The 21,236-nt window shown below is 40.2% G+C and overlaps 1 protein-coding gene across 1 annotated transcript in view; it reads left to right on the top strand.

The window, feature by feature from the left end:
- Positions 1 to 21,236, top strand: part of LOC105918327 (receptor activity-modifying protein 3) — a 52,373-nt gene that overhangs the window by 16,467 nt on the left and 14,670 nt on the right. The window contains exons 2-3 of the mRNA XM_012853392.3: positions 16,394 to 16,423; positions 16,687 to 16,846. Of these exons, the coding sequence (XP_012708846.2) occupies positions 16,394 to 16,423; positions 16,687 to 16,846 (190 nt within the window). The remainder of the gene's footprint in view (positions 1 to 16,393; positions 16,424 to 16,686; positions 16,847 to 21,236) is intronic.

Raw genomic sequence — 21,236 nt, 5'->3', positions numbered from 1 at the left:
ATAGAGGTCTACAACTTTTCTAAAAAGAACTGCAAAACACTCAATATAGACAAATGTAGTGAACAAGTGAAGGTCTCCATTACACAAACCAAAACATATGAAGGTGTGTACATTTGCATTTGACACACAGTACATGTGACGCAGTAATGACTGTAAATAGTACTAGTGTTACCGATTGACCCAGCAGTGCTTCACTCCACCCATGAGTCTCTCTTCTCTCCAGTTCATTTCCGTGAGGTGGGCTGTGCTTATACGTCATGCCACGCAAATGGTTGTGGCAATCCTCTTAGCTCATTAGCTTAGGTAAGGGCCATCACAAGCTCCCTATGCTCAAAGAACCATGATAGGAAGCATACAGGCTCCTTTTTCTCCCTCCTTCCTTACTGACTGCACTATTCACTGCACTTATCACTGCAAACGCTGATGCACTTCCGCTTTGGCTAAACAGCCCTTACCAACTGTGCAAATGTGTCTACTTTGTGTACACATATTTGCAGAGGGAAGTTTATGACTTTTTGTTTATCTGAAAAAAGCAGGAACATGCCTGGTGCAAAATCATAACAGTGAGCAAAGAACAACTTTTCTATTCATCAAAATAGAAAAAAAAAAAACCAAAAAGAAATGTTCAGTATCAGTGTAACATATGAGAACAAGATATATGTTATGGTTGGAGCATGTTTGGGTTTTGGGTGCTGTTTGTAGTTGCCTGGCAGAAGCTGTGGTAGCCTTTCTTCCAACATCGCTTGGTCATCAGAGAATCTGAATGAAGACTGACAAAACGGGGCACTAGCCAAAGCTACCACCTCATCATGCCCACACAGAGCTAACATTTCACCAAGCATTTGATTTTTGACATTTTATTTATGTTCCCAGCAAGCAGCTGAATGGAACAATCTATGCAGTTCAGGCCAGAGAAGAAAATGGTCTGGGCTCTGTCTCTGGTGGAAGGGCTGCCAGCCGCCTATTGTCTTTTTTGTAACCTTTATTTATACAGAATAAATCTAATTGAAAACTAAATTCTAATTTTCAAGAGAGACCTGTTCCAGCATTATATATTGTGCATAGACTGGCTGGTCAAACCAGGACAAAGGGGTGAGCTTATATGTCTCGCTATGAATGTCAGTAGGAAGGATAAGGAGGAACATTCAGCAGTCGCAGCGTGGCTTTAGTTGTCTCAGGTTGATTAGCTTACAGAGATATTATATGAAAAGAGATTTTGGGCTTATTGCATGTAACGCAACTGGTCAAGACAGACATGGAGATTTCTCTACCAGGTAGGAAATATTAAGGAAAAAGATAAGCTTGGTAGTGGCCTTCTTCTATAAAGAAAAAATCCTCACCTACATCCCCTAATGCTGCTAATTAGCAAGTAAAAAATACCAATGGTATTTGCTCTTTCACAACAAGGCTGAAACTAAAGGTGGAAGAGCAGCAACCTCTTATATTTATCACAAAATTTGGAGGTTGTGTCTGCACAAACACGTGTTAAGTACCATTCATGCCTTAATGTCATACTCTACTCCATTCACACTGATAAATTACTTCTAGCTGCAGATCCAGGAAAATTGAAACAATATTAAAAGCCTGCAAACCTTACAGTGGTCTGAAATTGGAGTGAAAGGAGCTTAAATACTAAACACCTCCCTGGACAGTTAGGGTAAAACCTTTTGTATGAAACAATTAAGAAATCATTCAAACCATTTTTCATCAGTATTGATTAGGTTTCCTACCTTTAAATACTTGGAGACTTGCTTTAGATCTGAGAGGAACAAATTTTCTGAACTGCAACAAAGATGCATTTTATTATGTGTGCAGAAGAATAACCCGGCGATTAAGATCTTCCGTATCGAGGAAAACATTCAGTCAGATATGCCCCTGGTAGGCAGTTTTTTGAAGCAGCAGTAATCAGATGTTCGCCCTGTGCCGTCACACGAACACTAAGCAGTTTGCATTATTGTTGCTACAAGATCCTATCCAGGTTGCTTTGTCACATAAGGACACAGCAGCGAACGCCAACATCAGCTCCCTGTTAGAAGGTCGTCCATCTTTCTCCCAGGATGTTCTGCTGATAACAAGAGCGACTGACACCGTGTCTGTTGCTCTGTCGTCCGTCATTTCTGCTGGTGGGTTCATTTAAAATCCCTGTGAAGTAAGCCTGATATCAGCGAAGTCTGTTTATAATTGTAAGTTTATATTTGACTTGGGGTTTAACTTAAGGGAAACAAACAATCAGAGTTGAACATGTAGCCAGTCTCAAACTAAAACTGATTAAAAAATATATCTTTAATAGTTCTCAATCATTTTGAATCAAAGAAAAAAATTAACTACTCCAGGGACAAGCGCTGGGAATGCATAATAATGTTGTTTGCTTGTCAGGCTTCCTTTTACTATTTCCTTTTTATTCAAAGCCCTTAAGACTAAATACCTCTAATAGTGTCTGTTGCAAATGTCATGTATGTTACAAAGCTGCGATGCACGTTTGCTCCGGATGCTCCCTGCTTACTCTTTACTTTCACATTCTAGCCCCCTTTCAGGCGTCCGCTTTAACTCCCCTTCTGCAGTTCTTGCCTCACCGTTGAAAAGGTTTTCTGCAGAAGAAGGTGAAAGAGCTGCTCAAAAACAAGCATTCCTCTGGTTATCTGCCTCAGTCACCTCAGCCAGATAACCCCAAGCACTGCCTGAAACAGAGATGGGAAAGAATAACAAACCAAAGTAACTCACAGTCAAAATGATCCGTTTTGGAAAATAATTATAATGAAAGAAATCTTGTTGAAATGTCTAGAATTTTACAACAAAACATACTGTGAGACAGCCATGAATGTCATTTTCTTTCTTGCTCGGATGTCTGCAAAAGTGAACAAAACAAAACAAAACAAAAAAATGTGTGAAGCAGTGTCCTCCTTCACTGATCTCCATTTCACCACATTCTCCAGCTTGTGACACTGGCCTGGGGAAGAGCGTGTGGCGTAAATGCTCAAGTAGTTGGATATTTTTTTGCTTAGTTGTATTTCCCCATAATGCTATATATCCCTAGGCCAATGCCATAGCCCAGCTTGACAACAAGAATCAAATCACAAACACCTTAAGCCAGTTCCTACTTAAAGCACATAGACGTCCTCCCAAGACAACCTTGATGTTCAAGATGTCAAATGGCCTCAATCAATAAAGACTCAGCCCTTTCCAACATTGACTTTAGGTAATGCAAAAGTAAAAAAACAAATCTTTAGCTCAAAATTGTCTAGCGACTCTTCAAAACCAAAAACAGACATTTAAGTGCAGCTGATGTGTTCTTATGTTCTTGAGTTAACAACATTGGGACAACAAAAAAAAGGCTAAGCAACAAGTTAAAAGTTTAAAATGTCTGAAATTGCGACACACAACACTGGATGAAGACTCAAGGCGAGACAAGCGGCATTCATACACCAGGCAATACTAGGAGCTTTACAGGAAAACGAAGGAAATGCATTTAAATAACAAATCTTTAAGCTTTATTTAAAAAGAGAGCCCCATCCGTCAAACACTAGAGATGTGCAGTTTCTGGGAGTTCAATTCAGAGCCGAGGGAGCATAGAAAGTGATTTGTTCAGTTCTGGTTCTGGGAACACTGATTTAGCAGGTCTCTGATGTCTTAAGGGGTCTATGTGGCTTGAAATTAACAAACCACTCAAAAATGTATTGCATCCAAAGACAATTCAGTGCTTCGTAGGCCAATAGTAAAAGTTTGAAATATATCCTTTGACAAACATAGATCCAGGGCAGTGATTTAAGAACTGAGATGGCATGATCTATGTGTTTTTTCTATATTTCATCCAGTTAGTCAAGATTTTTTTTACAGAGAGAAGTTGCAATAATCTAATCTGCTAAAAATAAAGGCTTGCACGTGCTTTTCTGTGTCCTGTTTTGACAGGAAGCCTTTCATTCTGGCAATGTTTTCGAGACGATAGTAAGCTGAGTTATACAAACACTTCATGTGGTTGGAAAATGTAGCTCTGACACTAAATCTGCACCAAGGTTTCCCTTCAGTTTTATCTACCACAACAACCAGATGGGAAGCAAAAAAAAAAAATAAATCTCCAAACCTTAGTGTGTAAACAAACTCTTATTACTCCTGCCAAGTAGGGTAGAGGAACTGCTCTGTTGTGATGCTGTTTCTCTGGGAACATTGTTAGCACGAACGACATCATGAAATCTAAAGGTGCGTTCACAATGTCGCTACTTTTGCTTGCTGTCGACCGCCTGGCATTATCGGCGGCCGACAAGCCAGATACAGCAGTACAGTGGCGCTATCTAGTGACGCTTTCACTTCAGACTCCTCACTCACTTTTCTCCAGGCTTGGTCCTTTCTGGACCTGTCTCATAATTAGTAATAATTGGTTGAGTCATACAACTCAGGCCCACCTCAGACCCCTACTATCAGCTTGTCTTCTATGTTGAATGATAAAACTGCTTCATCTCCGCCACAGTCACAGACACATCCAGATCCTGATTGGTTGTTGCAGCGCGAAAAGACACAAAAGTCCAGCTTTTTTAACCCCAACAACTGTCGCTCTGCATCCATCGCAGATGTTGCATCGCTCTGGCATCGCTAGAATTGCCTTTGTGGCTTCGATTGACATTGCTCTGGTGTGGCAGCTGTGCATAGGGATATCATGTAAATCTGTCGCTCAGCCTGCCACGTCGGCGCTCAATGTGAACACACCTTTAGAAACACTAGAACATCGTAAATGAAGCTAGAACAATGAAAGATCCATCGGCTTGTATGATCCAACCTTGTGAAATGTTTTACAAGAAGAAAATATGACAGAAAACCCGTTTTTCTGAAAAAATAAATAAAAATTTTTAGTGGAATGTGCTGGAAAAGTATGTTTTTATTGCAGAGTGAAAAATAAAAATGTGTAAGATCAGTGGAATAAAAGAACCCCACAACATTCTCACTAATAACGCAAACATCCACGTGTAACAACTCTGACTTCACTCCAAATAATTTTCCCCTCACTGAGATTAAATGGCAAAAAAACGGCATCACACACCTCCACCGCCTCTTTGACCAGAACTACTTCATCAGCACATTGACAGGAAACAATTTCTCCAATACATCCAACAAAAACAGTCCATTAAAGCAAAAATCACAATCATTTATACTCTCAAAACTGTATACATCTATATCCTCTAAAGACAACGCACCTCGTACTCCAATCACCAAATGAGAAAAAGACCTTTTTTCATAGGAGGGTCCAATGAAATTTGACACCGCATATATTAGTAATATAGATATGAAGGATTTACTGATCCCAGGCTACCATGGGTAAAAAATATGAAATGCATACTACTGACTGTTAACTAACTGCTTCTAATGATTCAGCAAATATCAAACAAGAAGCTCAAACCAAGTTGAAACAAACCACAGAAAACCTCTTCGTCAGAGTGGAAAATAAATAAAACTGTATCTATGTTTAAGTACGGTAGTTTATGTAATATTGCATATTACACATGTTCAAAAGATAAATAAAGGAATTAATTAATGGTACAGTTGTGATAAATTACTTTGGTGCATTTCCTTCTATTACTGCACCTTTAAACAACCCAGAGCTGGATGCTTTGAATGGGCACAGAAAATGTGATGGAGAAGAGGGAGGCTCGTTTTTTACTTACTGTGTAGATGGGTTATATTTTTCCAAGTTTATTGCGCAAAACCTTTTTTCTGTCAGCAGAGAAACTGACTGCCTGCAGGAATGAAAGTAATGTGGTGATCTAAATGACCATCTAATGTTTTTACCTACTTCAGGAATTCTGATTTTGACCTTTACCAAACACCATGCAATTTTCAAATCTTGATGCAAATCCAGTTAGAAGCTCCCAGAGAGGTTTCCTGTTGTTTTTAAAGTATTAAAGTATTTCTGATTCTGATTTTCTATCATAGCTAGAGCTTTTCAGTCTACCTGTATATCAGGTGAAGGGAAAGTCCCTCTAGGCTCTGTTCCTCAGAGGATCCTGCTGATGCTGATTACAGTAAACCTCCACCTCATTTCTTGCTGGTGAATATAAGAATCAAGAGTTTTTACTGTCATTTTATTGTGACTCACAATCAGCACATTCTGGATCAGCTTTCAGGTTTTACTGCTAACTAGTTATGCCACCTCTTCCTATATGCACACACGCACCATGCTCCCTTCTTGGCTCTGTGGCTGCACTGAAATTAGCTCTTTATTGTATTCCTGTTAAAGTAATGAACGAGGCAGGCTGACAGCCCTGGACTGCCAGTCCATCCCTACGTATAGTTGTGCTGTTGCGGAAAATGAGGTGCAAACAACCATTTTTCCAGCCTTCTTTTTATTTTCTCTCATTGTCAGGTTATGGTGGAGTAATAAATATAATAAAGCGGTCAATTTTGTTTACTCTTTCCTTGTAGCTAGAGCCTGTCCAACAGCCCGAGTAACGCACAGCTTGTAATCCGACCAATCAAATTGCACGATAAAGGAGCTGGAAGTCCATGGGAATGCTTTTTCTACCAGACTTGTGACGCAGATCCAGGGCCAGTTTGATAGACATGAGAGCACACAGAGCAGTCATGAAGCCACGTCAGCCATTTGATCTGACTGTGGATCAGATAAACAACCAACCACAAAGTATGAATCTATAATTGGAAGAGGGGTCATGGTCGTTTTCTTGGGGATCTTAAGACCCCCCATGTACCCCCTCCTGCCGCCGTTGATTCTGACTCTGTCCATTGATACAAAACTTCTGGAAAAAATAACCACCGAACGATCCAGATTCCTTGGCCACAACACTTTGCTATCCCTCTCCGTCTGTTTACTTGGCAATCTGGGAGAACTAAATATAAACTCAAAACAAATCACAACACTCCTGCTCGTAGCCCTGACTATCAGCAAGAAAACAATATCGCTCAACTGGAAAAACAGGAAAAAGTTTACTAATCACAATGGCAAAAAAATAAATAAATAAATAAAAAATATATATCACCAAAGTATGTTTCTAGTTATCCCCTTTTTCTATATTTTTATTTTGTTTTATCCTACATCTCCCATAATATGTATGTGTGATTCCTGCTTAACTTAAATAAACATCTTGAAATAACTTCCAAATGTGTTTCCTAACTCACATATCTCAATATTTACCTTTGTAGTGACACTGTTTGTCTGTCTTTGTCTTAGTTTTTGTGTTCAGTCCATTTTCTTCACCAATTTTGTGGCTGTTTTATTGATGTTGAATTTTTGTTTAACTACTTGTTTATTTTGTAAATCTTATCTCGGGTTGTTATGCCTTTCTGATTTGAATTGTGCAAACCACATAACTAAAATAACTGAATATTTCTGAAGGATAGCACAGGAAGCATCTAAGAGACTTAATCATAAACGGTAAAATAAAGGTTCCCCCTTATTTTCTACTAGCAGTAGTTTATAAATGCCCCATATGGGCATAAAACTTGGCACAATTGTACCCCTCGTCATGTGTAATAGTGGGTATTATTAGGCTCAAACGGGACGAGATGTGGCAAATAAGTATCCCTACAATGGCCATGTAAACAACCCCAGAGACATCTGTCTAAAAACAATGAGTGTAAATGCCCTTCAGTGCACACCGAGAAAACAACAAACTTGCACAACTCAAAGGGGAAGATAGAGCTATAGTTGGTTGTCTGACAGAGAGTAGGTCACTGGTGCAAATCGTGGCTTGAATCTTTCTGTGGGAGGTTTTCTACAGTAAGGGAGAATTAGAGTTGGAGTCGCTAAGGTCAGGCTGGAGGGATTTTCAGAAGCCGGCAGCAGCACGGCTGAGAGGTGAAGACCACATGGTATCAGGCCAGTAAACAAGAATGTGCAACAGATCAGAAAGATATTAATGAGCGATGAAATAATCACATTCAAAGGAGAGTAGCGTGATAATGTGCTGGTAGGCAATGAAATGGCCGAAGAACAGGAGTGATGTGACTTATGGAGTGAGATCTTGTGATTATGTATAACGTAGTGTGAAGCAATTAATGTTCTGACTCATATTATGTGAGAGACCAAAGAGAGGGAAATTTCTGCAGTGAAGACATGATGTGACCAGTCCATAGACGGGAACACAGTGTTGCTTGAAGTGAGGTATGAACAGGTAGGATTATCATCATAGGGATAAAAATATATTAAATTTTTTGTGTTCCTTATGTGGGTGAAAATGATTAACCTGACAACAGCCAGCTGCATGTATCGCTCCGCCTAGCTCCGCTCACATCCATCTGGGACCTCTCCATAGGAATTGCCTTTACTGAAGGCTGGGCCTTATCAAAAATCCTTGCATATGATTGGATAAGCCACTTGTCTGTCATCTTTATCGACGTGCTATTTCAACCACTCACACCGAAGCTAACTCGTGACGCTGTGAGACCGACGCAGGAAAACCCCTTTTTTTTTTTTTTTGTATGTGTTTGCGGCTCTAGTGCAGGGTTTCCCGCAGCGCTATCTTGGCGAGGCGGCCGCGGAAAACGTGTCGTCCCTCAACCCCCCCCCCCCCCCCCCCCCCCCCCCCCGCTCCGCGAGCCGGTCCGCGGAAAACGTGTCGTCCACCCTTATGCGAGTCGGTCTGCCTCGCATAAGCAAATTCCTGCGGGAAACACTGTAGTGGCACACCTTTTATTGACAGTGAGCAGAAAGAGGGGGGAAGACAGGCGGCAAAGCGCCGCGGGTCGGAGTCGATCCCAGGCCGACCGCGTTGAGGACTAAAGGCCTCCTAATATGGTTAGCGCTAACCGCTAACCGCTCCGGGGCGCGTCCGCGTTGCGCGTCCGCGTACGCGCCCCGGAAAACAAAACTTGCCAAATCCGGTCGGAAGAAGGGCGAAAACATGGTTTCCACCAACAAAAGCCTTCAGAGGCGTTCTCTGATGTTCTTTTAATAAAACAATATCAGATAGATTGGACAACACGGAAGAAATAGCAGCATCAATGCTAACGCTTGCTTCCTCGATGCGAGCCGCCATTGTTGTTGGAATCTCACGGTGGCTTCTCCACTACGTCACATCCATGAAACACCCGCCCTGCGTCCTGATTGGCCAGACCAAAAATTTGGTTGGGGAAATCACTTTCAATGAGCCATGTCCCAGATGTATGTGAGTGGAGCTAGGCGGAGCGATACATGCAGCTGGCTGTTGTCAGGTTAGAAAATGATAGGGTGCTGTAAAAAGTGACATTTACAATCTTGACCCCAGGAAAGGAAAGAAATATTGAGTTGTCAATGTCAGCTGAAAAAACATAATATTTTATTATGCTGCTTTTTGAGCGGATGATGATGACATCTGTTTAGTTGTCATCACGCAATTTCTAGTAAGAGGTTTATTTGAGATACTTATAAGTGTTTTTACATAGGAATTACAATTGACTCTGGATTACCAGATAACGTGATCAAGAGGAAGGAGGTAATTTATGAACAAATCAGGCTCTATGACAAAGCCCTGAGGTCCACCAGATCTGACTGGAAATGGCTTGGACTGGAAGAATGTGGACGAAATGAGTGAACCCAGAGAAATACGATTTAAACTAGTTCAAGGACATGTTGGTGGTCTTAATACCGGCTAACCTGTCAATAGTTGTGTTATGTTTGAAATTGTATCATAGGTTACACTCAGAACAAGGAAAATAAATGATTGACAAAAGTCCAGATTCCGCAGCAAAAAGCAGATAATTAATAAATGCGGTACCGCGCACGTGACGTCACCGTCTCAAGAGCAACGCCCCTTTTGCCGCTTAGGTAGGGCATACAGGGGAGAACGCATACAGGAGAGAACGCACGGATAACAGATCTGACCGACTTTACAGCCGTTAAACTTTCCCAAGACGATGTTCCAGGCGCACGGATTACTGGTCGCACTGTGGAAGAACACACCAACCTTCAGCTCAAACGATGGCTTGAGGTTCGATGGCTTAAAAAGACTGGAAAACTGGCCGAGTTGATGAACGGTAAGCTTTGTTTTTTTTTTCTGCGCGGCGATCAAGGCAGCGTCGGCCGTTTTTTTTTGTTGTTGTTTGCAATCACCGTCCAGGAATGGGTATATGTTTAATGTTTGTCTCATTTGAAATGTTTTTGAGTAAGCCTGGTAGCAGGCTATCATGTTAGCGCCTGCTACCATGATAGCCTATATGCTGTCATGGTAGCAGGCGCTACTTTATTAACATGTCGGCCACCAAAATACTCTTACCTTGACTTGATGTCGCTGGAATTGGGTCAGGATGTTCTTCGGTTGGGCCCTTTCCTCCAACAAAATGCTTGCTACATATGTACTTGAATTTGGTAACTTTTTCCGGGTTGAACTGTTGTGTAGGCCGACCGCCCCGGTCCCAGCGTACACATTTCTCCTTGGCAGTCTTGAAGAAAACATCCTTCATATGCGGCCGATCAGCGTAACTCGAGTTGCTGTTGCACGTTCCATAGCAACAATGTTTAAAAACCATGGTCTTAGATTTGGAAAAAGCAGTCGTTTACCGAGTAAAACCAAGGGTAACGCACGTCTCTTTTACAGCGACACAGCGGCGGACTATGCAAGCATGCCCTACTGCGTACCACGTGATGTGACGTCATCGTGACGTTGTGTTTCTAAAAATAGCTCGCGCGCGGTACCGCATTGAACCACTGCTTCTTTGGTAATACGGAAGCAAGATTAACATTTTTCATAGGAAAACTACTATCCAAGTGAGATTATATTAATAGATAATTTATTGTGAACTTCATCTGGCATTTTGTGCAAAAACAGTACACTGCTCAGAAAAATTAAAAAATCGCTTTGAAATCAAAACAGATCTTAATTGAAAAAATAAAAATAAAAAATTGTGCCAGATACCAATACAGATACAGATACTGATTAACAATCTCCAATATATTGAACTGAACAGATGGATGCCCCTTAAAGTGTAAATCACCCTCATACCAGAGCCTTACTTCACCCAATCTCATACTTGAAAAATGTGCTGAGAGGAGGCGGTGCCCAACAGACCAGGAAATGTGCAAGTGGATGTGCTAAGCTAATAGCTAATAGCTTACCTGAAAATTTGGAAGGATTGTAAAACTCACAATTCAAACTCCAACTTGCCACGGAGGTAGAAGAGGGAGCGGCTTTTATACCCCACAGTGGCAGAGCTACTGACACGTCAGTGACGTCACAAATACGTTTGAACCAGTCGCAATGCTGATTCAAAGTTCATGCAAGACACCCGTTACACCTTAGGAGGGCGGCACACTGATGGTTTTTAGACACAAAAGCAGTATTTCAACAAATATGCAGTAAATTGTCAAAAAAATAATCCCCAGGATATGTAGACAGCACTATCAGACAACCATGTTAACAGTTTATTAGCCAAAAAAAAAAATTTGATTTGGGGGTGATTTACCCTTTAAGTTTAACTGACTTGATATTATACTCTGCTTAAAAACTGTTCCTTTAATATTTTGAGCATTGTATTTCAGGCAATTTAAGTTTAGTTTTTATTGTCACTGTAAAATCCAACAGTTTTAAATCAGGTTTAACCATCATTACAGCCTTATAACATAATGTTTAGTATAACTCACTGCCTTTGTGCTAATGGTGCCGATAAGGTGACCTTATATTGGGGCCAGGCTGTTGAAAACCCACAAAATGATGTCTTTGCCTGAAAATAAGGCTTGTCTGTCCGTTATCTTTCATCTCATCTAAATTGGTGTAGCAGGGAGTGGGTGACATTATAAGAGGAGGGGTAAAGTTGCCAGCTAACACCTTTAAACTATAATTTTGTTCAGTTCTCTCTAAAGGTTGGGCCTGTGTTAATTGTCCTTTAATACACACTGTGCCGAGGCTCCGTTTTGACTAGCATGTTGTCGGGCTGATAGCTCACTCACTACCATTCATTCAACTAATGGATCTGCAACTATTAAATGATCATAGCTCAACACATTATGCATATATCGCTGTGCTCAAATGTTGCTTCATGGTTTTCTTCAAGAAGTTTCTAATTGCTGCCTGTTAGTGTTTTGCTCATTTACCATTTATCGCATGCAGAGAAACTAATGAAAATCCTGCTGAACAGGCCGATTCTTTGACTCCTGTAATAATGAACGCAGGACTTAATTAAGATAGCGTTATTATGTCTATATTTTCCCGCCTCTGCCTTTCAAGACTCCATCACTGTTCTGTAAATTGCTTTTGAAAATACACCAAAATAGAGCTCTCTTCTCTATAGCCAGAGCTTTTCTAATGTGTTATTAAAATGTTAATTTGATACATTGCACACTTTCCATGCTAACATGCGTTCTGTTTCCCTGTTCCTAAATCCTCAGTGGCCTGATTATATCGAGGGGAGCTGAGCTTAATCCATGATAGGCTCTATTTCAAGTGGTCAGGAAAGGCGTTATTAGTGTAAAAATAGCATGTGTGTGCGTAGAACCTGGCCACTTATTTATCCAAAACCACCTATAGACTGGGAAATCTTTATATTGAGCATGTGCAGTCAAGGTCTGCTGTCCTTCAGTAATAAGGATGTGAAGAGTTTGTATTTTTTTTTTAGTTTAAAGCCTACTCAGGAAGAAACGTTCAATGTGTTCAACCCGCAGTTGAAAGCTTTCTGAAAGCCCAGTCTATTATATAATGATTGGTTAGGGAACGTAAGTGATCTTTGGTTTTTCCAGACGGAAGCTTTTGTGTTTGTGCTGGATGGTAAAAACAAGGAGTTATTTTGGGAGTTGGCTGCTTGAGGCTCACTGCCCCGGGGAATAAAACGCAAGCGGACACCTGTGGGAACTAAGTGGCTGAGGGCCAAGCTTTGAGGCCCGGAAACGAAAGGTCTCAAAGACCGCAGTTATTAGAGTGCGCAGTGCATCGCCGTGAAATTTGATTTGATGTATCGATCAGTGAATTCAAAGAACTTCTTTTCTTTGTGCTCTGACAGCTCAGTGGATCATGGCAAAAGCCTCTCTTGCTTCTGTGTATATCTTTACAATTCTCTCATCCCTCTTTGGGGAGGGCAGGAGGAGTTTAATCTCTTAGAGAGGACAGGGATATGGATTTGACACTGTCACCTTTCATGAGCTTGGATATTAATATGCAGCAGACGGATTTGTGACCTTTTGATCTAAAACAAACTTTGAATCTTGCTTTTGGAGAATCTTTTGACTGGACACTGCTGTTATCATTTTCTCACCTGTGATTTCCACAAACTGCTTAGTTTTAGTAATACATACCACATGATCACGGAACATTTTATCTATAGTGCTTTATAGCTTGAGAACATCATTTGCTGTAAGGACTCCATTTTGCTGTAAGGACACCATTTCCTCCATCATTATTTTTGCAATAAAGACATCTGGTTATGGAAATTGTTACATTCACTGACAAATAAGTATGTAGCATATCCATTTTGTAAAGTGAATGTTTCTACAGAGAATGCAATATGTTCAGCAGTGGTGTAAATTCTCAGTCATCTAGGACATGGAAAGCATAAGTGCTATAGTACCAGGGTTCCCAAAGTGAGGGTCGGGACCCCCCCGGGAGTCGCGAGACACAATGCGGGGGTCGCGAGATGATCCACGTGATGATCCAAAGTTTCTGACTTTAGATAGACTCTAGTCAGATATATACTTGTTTTAATATAGCAAAGGTAAGCATTTAATTGTGGAAAGAGTTTTTTTTTCGGAATATTTTTTTACTTTTCAGCATCAGAAAATTACTTCTCCGTGGCCAATACATTTATTTTCTTTAATCTACAATGACCATAATACTAATTTTTTTTGTAAACTACAAGAATAAAGTCACAATATTAGGTGTAAAACAATAAGTAACGTTATGAGAGTAAAGTCGTAGTTTATGAGACTAAAGCTACACAATCATTTGCATAATCGTTTCTGACACTAACAGTAATTTTATGCTAATTTGCTATTTATCCTTAATTGTAAAACTGATATCAAAGTATAACTTTACAAGTTGCTCTACATTCCTCATTTTAACACAGGGGGAATTTTTTTAATGAAAATACTACTTTCTACTTGTGATTTTATGGCTGTATCCTCGTAAAGAAAATCTCACTCAATGGAGTAGCAAAGGAGGAACACAGTATTGTTATTTGTACTTAAATCTACTGTAAGTGGAGTAACTGAAGTCTTCACTTCAGGAACCTGCTCTTCTGGATCCTGCATTGCGCTTATGTTACTGTAATTGTTTATCACTATGACCTCCTTGCTGCTCCTTTCTACTCATCTCCTCCTTGGGGTTCTTCTTGGACTGAACCAGCCTCTGAGAGTGTCTGCAGGTTAAAAATGTGCCAAAACGCCATGTTTGGAGAAAATCCCGCTGCCTTGTTCAGATTCTCCAGACACATATGATTCGATTTTGCTCTTTTTTTCCTTTGTGTTGAGTGATTGTGTTGTAACAAGCACACAACAGAAATATATAAACACAAATACTGCCCCTCCAAAACATCCTTGCATGGTCAGACGGAGGTCTCTATATTTAACTCTGGTTGCTGGGTGTCTCCAACATAATCCGCCTCTTTGGAAGTGTTTGACCAGCTGTGGTATGTAAAAGAGATGGAGAAATGAAATTAGAAGCTTTTAAAATTAATGCATGAATGTATGAATACTGCGGAGGGGCACTGAGATGTCATTATCTGTTCTCTCGTCAAGTGGTTCCAACTCCATTGTGAAAAATCCAAAGGCTCATAAAGAATAAAACTTTTTATTATTGAAAATATAAACTGATAAGTTTTCACAAAAATGCTGCAAAGTGGAGCAGAATTAGTTTGCAGATGTAGTTTGCCCCCATCAAGTGACTGGATGACCTTTACAGCTGGGCTCCATGACAGATAGACTTGTTCATCATTAATGACAAGCCGTGTCCCCTCCACCCTGCATCCGCCGTGCTCCCTGTGGGGTTATGTGTTCGAACATGCTAATAAAGGCTCTTTTATATTAAACATAATTAATCAGGCCAATACTGCAGTACAGGGAATAAGAAAAGTCAGATGTGCTTGCACTGAGTATGTTGATTTTATAGATTTATTGAACACTTTTCCAATAGATATTATTTCGTTAAATGTCTGTAATTTTCTCGTGCAAAATTTGTACATAATTACTTGTCTGTGCAAGAAATGCACTACGTTCTGAGCTAATGTTTGGCTACACTATGTAACTATACCTGCAATGTGAAATGCAATATTAAAAGGAAATTTAAAAGGGTATTGATTGAAAAAAGTAATTGTTGTGTCCTTTCAACTATTCATAGCCAGCTGAGGTACAAAGAGGATTTTCGACCTGATTTTGCTGCTGTCGTTAATCACAGAAAGAAGTCTAGGTGAACAGAACAACAATGTAAGAGTTAGTATATTATATACGTTGTCCAACCAGCAATAGAAATTAGCAAATGCATTAAAATATATTATATCTTCACAGTCCAACAGCAGGCAAAAATATGTCCTGTTTACAGGAATATCATTAATGATGCTTAAATATTTTCTATATATAAAAAAAATCCCCAAATAGTCTTTAAAACATACTAAAAACAGTATTTACAGATATGTTCTCATCAGAACAAAATAAAAAAAAAAATCCTATTCAAAGAAATGCTAATCTGGCTGTGCTGGAAGTGTTAAAACATGTTTCCCCCCTTAATTTAAACCAAGTTCAAGGGTACAGAGCTATCTATCTTCTTATTGGTATGCTTTTTTTCTATACCGTACCCAAAGGGGCCTAGTCACTTACTATAACCTTAAAAACCCACAAAACTACATTTTCATCTTCAAATTAAACAATGTTCACCAAGCGTTCATCCTGATAGCGTATAATTAGCCTTTTTTGAGCCCAGAATTTTGCACTGGGTGGGATCAGGAGACAAACAGTGATATACATCAATGGACATAAACTCTGTTGTGCTCCATCTATGGCCAGCACAGTGGAGCTATCAGAAAGCAAGATTGCGACAATTGACACAGCTACTGTAAGATCCAGTAGACTGTCCTGCAAAGCCTCAGTAAAGTGAGAGCTCAGCGTGGTTGAAGACCAACCTGATCTACAGGGTTAGGGTTACTTAACCTCTTTTTGCACTTCTGCTGGACATTGCTGACTCGCTTGGCCCCTTTGCATCTCCTTGTTTACTCATTTCACAAATGTGCATTATCATACTTCCGGTCACGTGGTCTTGTTATGGCATATATACACAAAAGCACTTCATTTACTAACAAATAGTGCCAAAACAAAGTGTAAAACAGAAATAAAATGTAATGAGCCAACAGGGTGCTATAATCTTTATGTAACCACAGTGAGTTACTGGAGCAGAAATTCATAAAGTCATAGTACGTGACTGACCAGGCTCCTTTAGGGAGTTTTTCTCTAAGTAAATTAAAATGCTAATCTATCTGTGTTTTCCTGTCATTTTATCCACAGTTAATACCTGGATGATGAGTGGAGCATCAGGTGAGAACATCCATCCATCCATCCATCCATCCATCCATCCATCCATCCATCCATCCATCCATCCATCCATCCGTCCATACACACATACACACATACATGCATACATACATTAACTAACTCTTGATGAACAAAGCAGTGTGAACAGTGTTAAGCTGTCATTGCATTCCTAAATGTCCATCTTCGCTATTGCCCCTTCTGTTCAAATTTACTCCCACAACACAGCTCAAGGCCTTTGAATGTTTCATCTTCTTATTTCTTGACAGCCTCCGACAGCTTCAACTTAGAGCCCACCGTTACCTGGCAGAGGAGGCTCTGCAACGAGTCCCGTCTACGGTGGGAGGTGGAGGTCTGTGGAGAAGACTTCAAACGGGACATGGCTCACATAGACCCGCAGCAATGGTGTAACCTCACGTACTTCATGAGGTAAAACCGTATTTCGAGAGAGATAGTTGGGTTCTAGCAAAAAGATCAGCTATGGATCAGATTCAGGACCACACATGGAAGTGGCTCGAATGTGACTATAAAAAGATCAGATCAGGGTTAAATCTTCTAAAACATCTGACCTGGTCACTTGACCTGCTCAAAATCAGACCCAGGCCACATTTGGCTGCGGTGGGAATGAGGCCTCAGTAATTGCTTTTCCTTCACATCTCACAGATGATAGATTAGTTTTGGATGTAGAGACAAATGGACTAGAAATCCTGTTACCCTGAACAGTTTGCTTTGTTCTCAGAATAAATTCAGAGCCATTTCATTCAGCAGGGGGAATTATGCAGCAGAAGTAGGCTTTGCCTCCGATAATATCTTTTTCATGAGGGTTTGGGGTGCTGTTTAGGTATAAAATACATGTCAAATTGACATCTATAGGAATGATAACAGCCTCTCGAGCAGAAAGACACAACTAAAGCATGGAGAACAGTGGGTCCTGAGGACTAGGATCAAGAACCCTTGGTAGAAAGTGCCTGTTATTTTGCCCTCGTCTCACCTTCCACATTATGTTAAAGGACAAAAAACAATCATTGGGCCTGTCTGTGCTCTTTATTTGCTCACCAGTCCCCTTTGATCCTAACACTTGTGCTGCAGGTCATTTCAGATTTAGCAGGAACATTCTGACGTGTCTTCAGCCCCATACACCGGACACAGTCACAATTAAAGTCCCATGATATAGCAGGGAGCGTATTCGTTTGCAATGAAGTAGCTTATTATCAGTCCACATTGGCTTTTGTTTCCTTCCCATATCCATACATTAACCTTAGATGGTCCCTTTTAGTATTTAAGACACTTTTTGATGAATGCAAGCACTTGATGATAGTCTCTTATGTATGCACAAACAAAAGTATATGTTTTAGGCAGCCCTCTAGATTCCTCATTAATATTACACCTGCATTGCATATCTTACTGTTTTGTGGATTACTTTGTTCCTCTGTATCCTCGGAGTGCACATTCAGCAAGGCCATTCATCTTGCGCTTTTCAAAGTGTCAATAACCTGCATCATGCAAGATGCGTCCTTCACTGTTGAAACATGGGGTGAACATATAATCTGGGCTGCATCTTTCAAGCCCACAGCCACTTATTTACTATGGGTGTTCAAGAAAAACTCAGTTTGAAAGGATTTTGAGTTATCGTCTGTGCAGGTTTTGGAAAACTGCACCAATCATTGTTTAAGCCGTTTATGTCTAATCTTAAAAACGGTTATTTAGCTTTGACTTCAGTTATTTGTTTATTTATTAGGATCCCCACTAGTTTCCACGTAAGTGGTTACTAATATTGCTGAGGTCCAATTGAAGTTGTTCATACACATAAAGGGCAATTTGACATGATCATATGATATGCACATAATTAAACTTTAATGTAAAAGGTTAGAGTTCAGCGCTCTTTTAAAAGAAAGTGTTCTTTTTAAATCTCTAATGTTTTTAGGTAATTTATTCCATTCCTAAGCTGCTCTATAGACAACAGATTTTTGTAACAAATTTGTCTTAGCACAGTTTGTAATTAATTTAGTCTCCGATGAGTATCCGGTAAATGGTAATGCTTTAATGCATGCTTGGCTTTAAGTGGAGGAAGGCGCTGCGGCGGTCTGTTATGGTGAAGAAAAAGGTGATCCAAAACGTGAAGGTCTGAATCTGTCCTACACTCTGATCAATATGACATATGGATCATGACCGAAAGAACAAGATCCCGGAGGCAAGCGGTTGAAATGAGCTGCCGCCTCAGGGTGGCCAGACTCAATCTCAGAGATAGGGTGGTAAAAAAAGAAAAAAAGAAATAGAGATAGGGTGATGAGCTCCGTTGTCCTGGGGGAGCTTGAAGTAGAGCCGCTCCTCCTCTGCAATGAAAGGAGACTGCTGAAGGTGTTCAGACCTCTGATCAGGATGCATCCTAGGCACCTCCCTCTGGAGGCTTTCCAGGCACGTCCCACTATGAGGACACCCAGAACCTGCTGGATGGACTGTGTGTCTCTTTTGGGCTGAGAACGTCTTAGGAGCTTTCCTCTGCTCATTCTGGGCTCATGCTGGACCTGTCATCCTCAAAGCGCCATTTCATAAAGGCAGAAGACAATGGATGGATGAGGTGACTGGTGTACATTACACAATCAACAACATTCTTACTAATGACTCGTTACTTCATCAAATATCAAAGTCAAACATCCAGCACTGGGGCATTCCACCTGATATTTTTGAACTACAACTGGTAAAATCCAACATGATATTTTTAGCAGGTGTATGTAAGTCAAGCTAACTGGTATCTATGGGAAACAGCAACCTGCCTATTCTGCAGCTTTTTTTAAAAAACATATTTGTCTGTGTGAATTAACTGCATATTTGGATATGTGGTATGTGTTTTTTTTAAACACCCTTGTGTGTATGTATGTTTTCATTAGAAATAAGAGGTACATGTTGCTAAGAGGCTAGACACAGAAACATATAATTATTTCTTTATGTTAAATTTATTGCTATTTTTATGCTTTTTGTGCTTGTTTTGATCTTTTCAGGAACATTTCCTGTGATTATCTATTCATATTCTACAAACATGACAAATCGATGTTGTCCTTTTTTAAATAAATATAGGCTCAGACTAACTTTTTAATTTAGGTCCCTCTCTAGTTCATTGTGACACCGCTGTCCTTGGAGATTTGGGAAAAAATCATCCTTTCAACACTTCCAGTAGGTGGTGGTTAGTAGAAATGCTGTCATTTGATTTCAACATCCTTAATCCAATGACACGCTAAAGCTTTTTGAAGTTGTCAGTTTGGTGCACACAGATCAAGTTTCGCCTTTTCTGCACTCGTATGGCAACAAAACCACGTATGAGCATAATAACTCCAGTAAATGAGATGACTCATTTCCCAGCCTGGTGCTTGCTGCCATCCATTGTCTACACCCGCTTATCTGTGCAGGGTTGGAGGTGGGGTCTGACCGAATTCAGAACCTCCTTCCGTCTGTTAAGTAGTGAAAGAGTCTGGCCACCGTTCACAGCCAGCAGATCAAAGAACTTGAGCAAAACGTCTCTGATCCCCAGGAATTTAGCTCAGAGCTTTCTACTAAAGTCTGCTATCAACAGGGTCAGAGTCGTTGGACAGATCTGGGGATGCTTGGCCTGACAGAACCCACTTAAAACGACCGCTCAGTTTAACTTTTTTCTTGGATTGTCTCTAAGTTCTTCGGTGGAGACATTAATTTCAAGCAGCAATTTCTTGTAGGTTTTGCACAAATTGTCTTTAATAGTCAACTCTTATTGGATGTTCTAGCTGATACAAGATGTGCAAGTTGCTGGTCTTTCGTCTTCTTGCCTTAGAAACAGCCATTTTCCTCCACATTTCCAACACAGAATCTATTATTGCTCCCTTTTCCTTAGCACTGTCAATCTTTTTGAGCGGTTTCGCTTTTTATGCTAATATAACCTTCGACACAATTTTTCTGGAAGAATTTAATGGAGCAGTTTATTTTGCAGCCAGCTTTTGTTCCTCTGTCATTCCACCTGCTTTGGATGTCTAAAAGGTCACTTTCTGAGGTCATTTCTTTTTTTTTTTTTTTACCATATGCTTATGCAAAAATCCAGGGAAAAAGTGCATGTCTTCTATATATTAGTTCCCATTAAATGCCTTATGTATTATGCATAGCCATGCACTCATTTTCCTCGCAGGTAGCAGATACTCAAATTAAGACATAGACTCAATCACTAGAGTTTTAATTGCTGAGGCAGTTATTGCCGTGTAACCTAATTTCTTATATTCCCAGAATAAATTAAATGTAGTTACGTACTTCCACCTCTCCATTATGTTTTGTCTGTGGGGCTTTCTGTTTGATTGGATTACTAAAAATCTCTCTTATACTACAATTTCATTTTGTTTAAAAATGCACCCTTATCTTTAGCCTCGCAGAGCACACATCTTATTTTTAACATTAAGATGTCTCATCTAATGTTTCTGAGTAAACCTTTGGGTCGCAAATGTTTTTGCGTATGCATTCAATAGACTTGTTGACCCAAAACAAATTACAAATGAGGATATGACAATACGGTTAAAATCAAAGCTAACAATAACCCACTTAGAGGGGAAATTATGTCGGGAATATCGGTTATGTCTGAAGTGACAGAGGTGGGGGTTTATAAATAGAGTGCAGGCATTTGGTTGTGTGTGTGTGTGTGTGTGTGTGTGTGTGGGGGGGGGGGGGGGTTGCAGAGGGACGTAGTGCACTTCTCTGATTAACGTTCTCTTTATGCGACCTGTCAGTTTAGGTGGACGACCACGTCTTGGTAAATTGCATTTATGCCATTCTCTTTCCATACTGTGGATTAAACAGCGCTCTGTGA

The sequence above is a fragment of the Fundulus heteroclitus genome, chromosome 21 (genome assembly GCF_011125445.2).
Source record: "Fundulus heteroclitus isolate FHET01 chromosome 21, MU-UCD_Fhet_4.1, whole genome shotgun sequence".
NCBI classification, from domain to species: domain Eukaryota; kingdom Metazoa; phylum Chordata; class Actinopteri; order Cyprinodontiformes; family Fundulidae; genus Fundulus; species Fundulus heteroclitus.
Note: the sequence above shows the minus strand (reverse complement) of the source record. Positions and strands in the feature narration are given on the sequence as shown.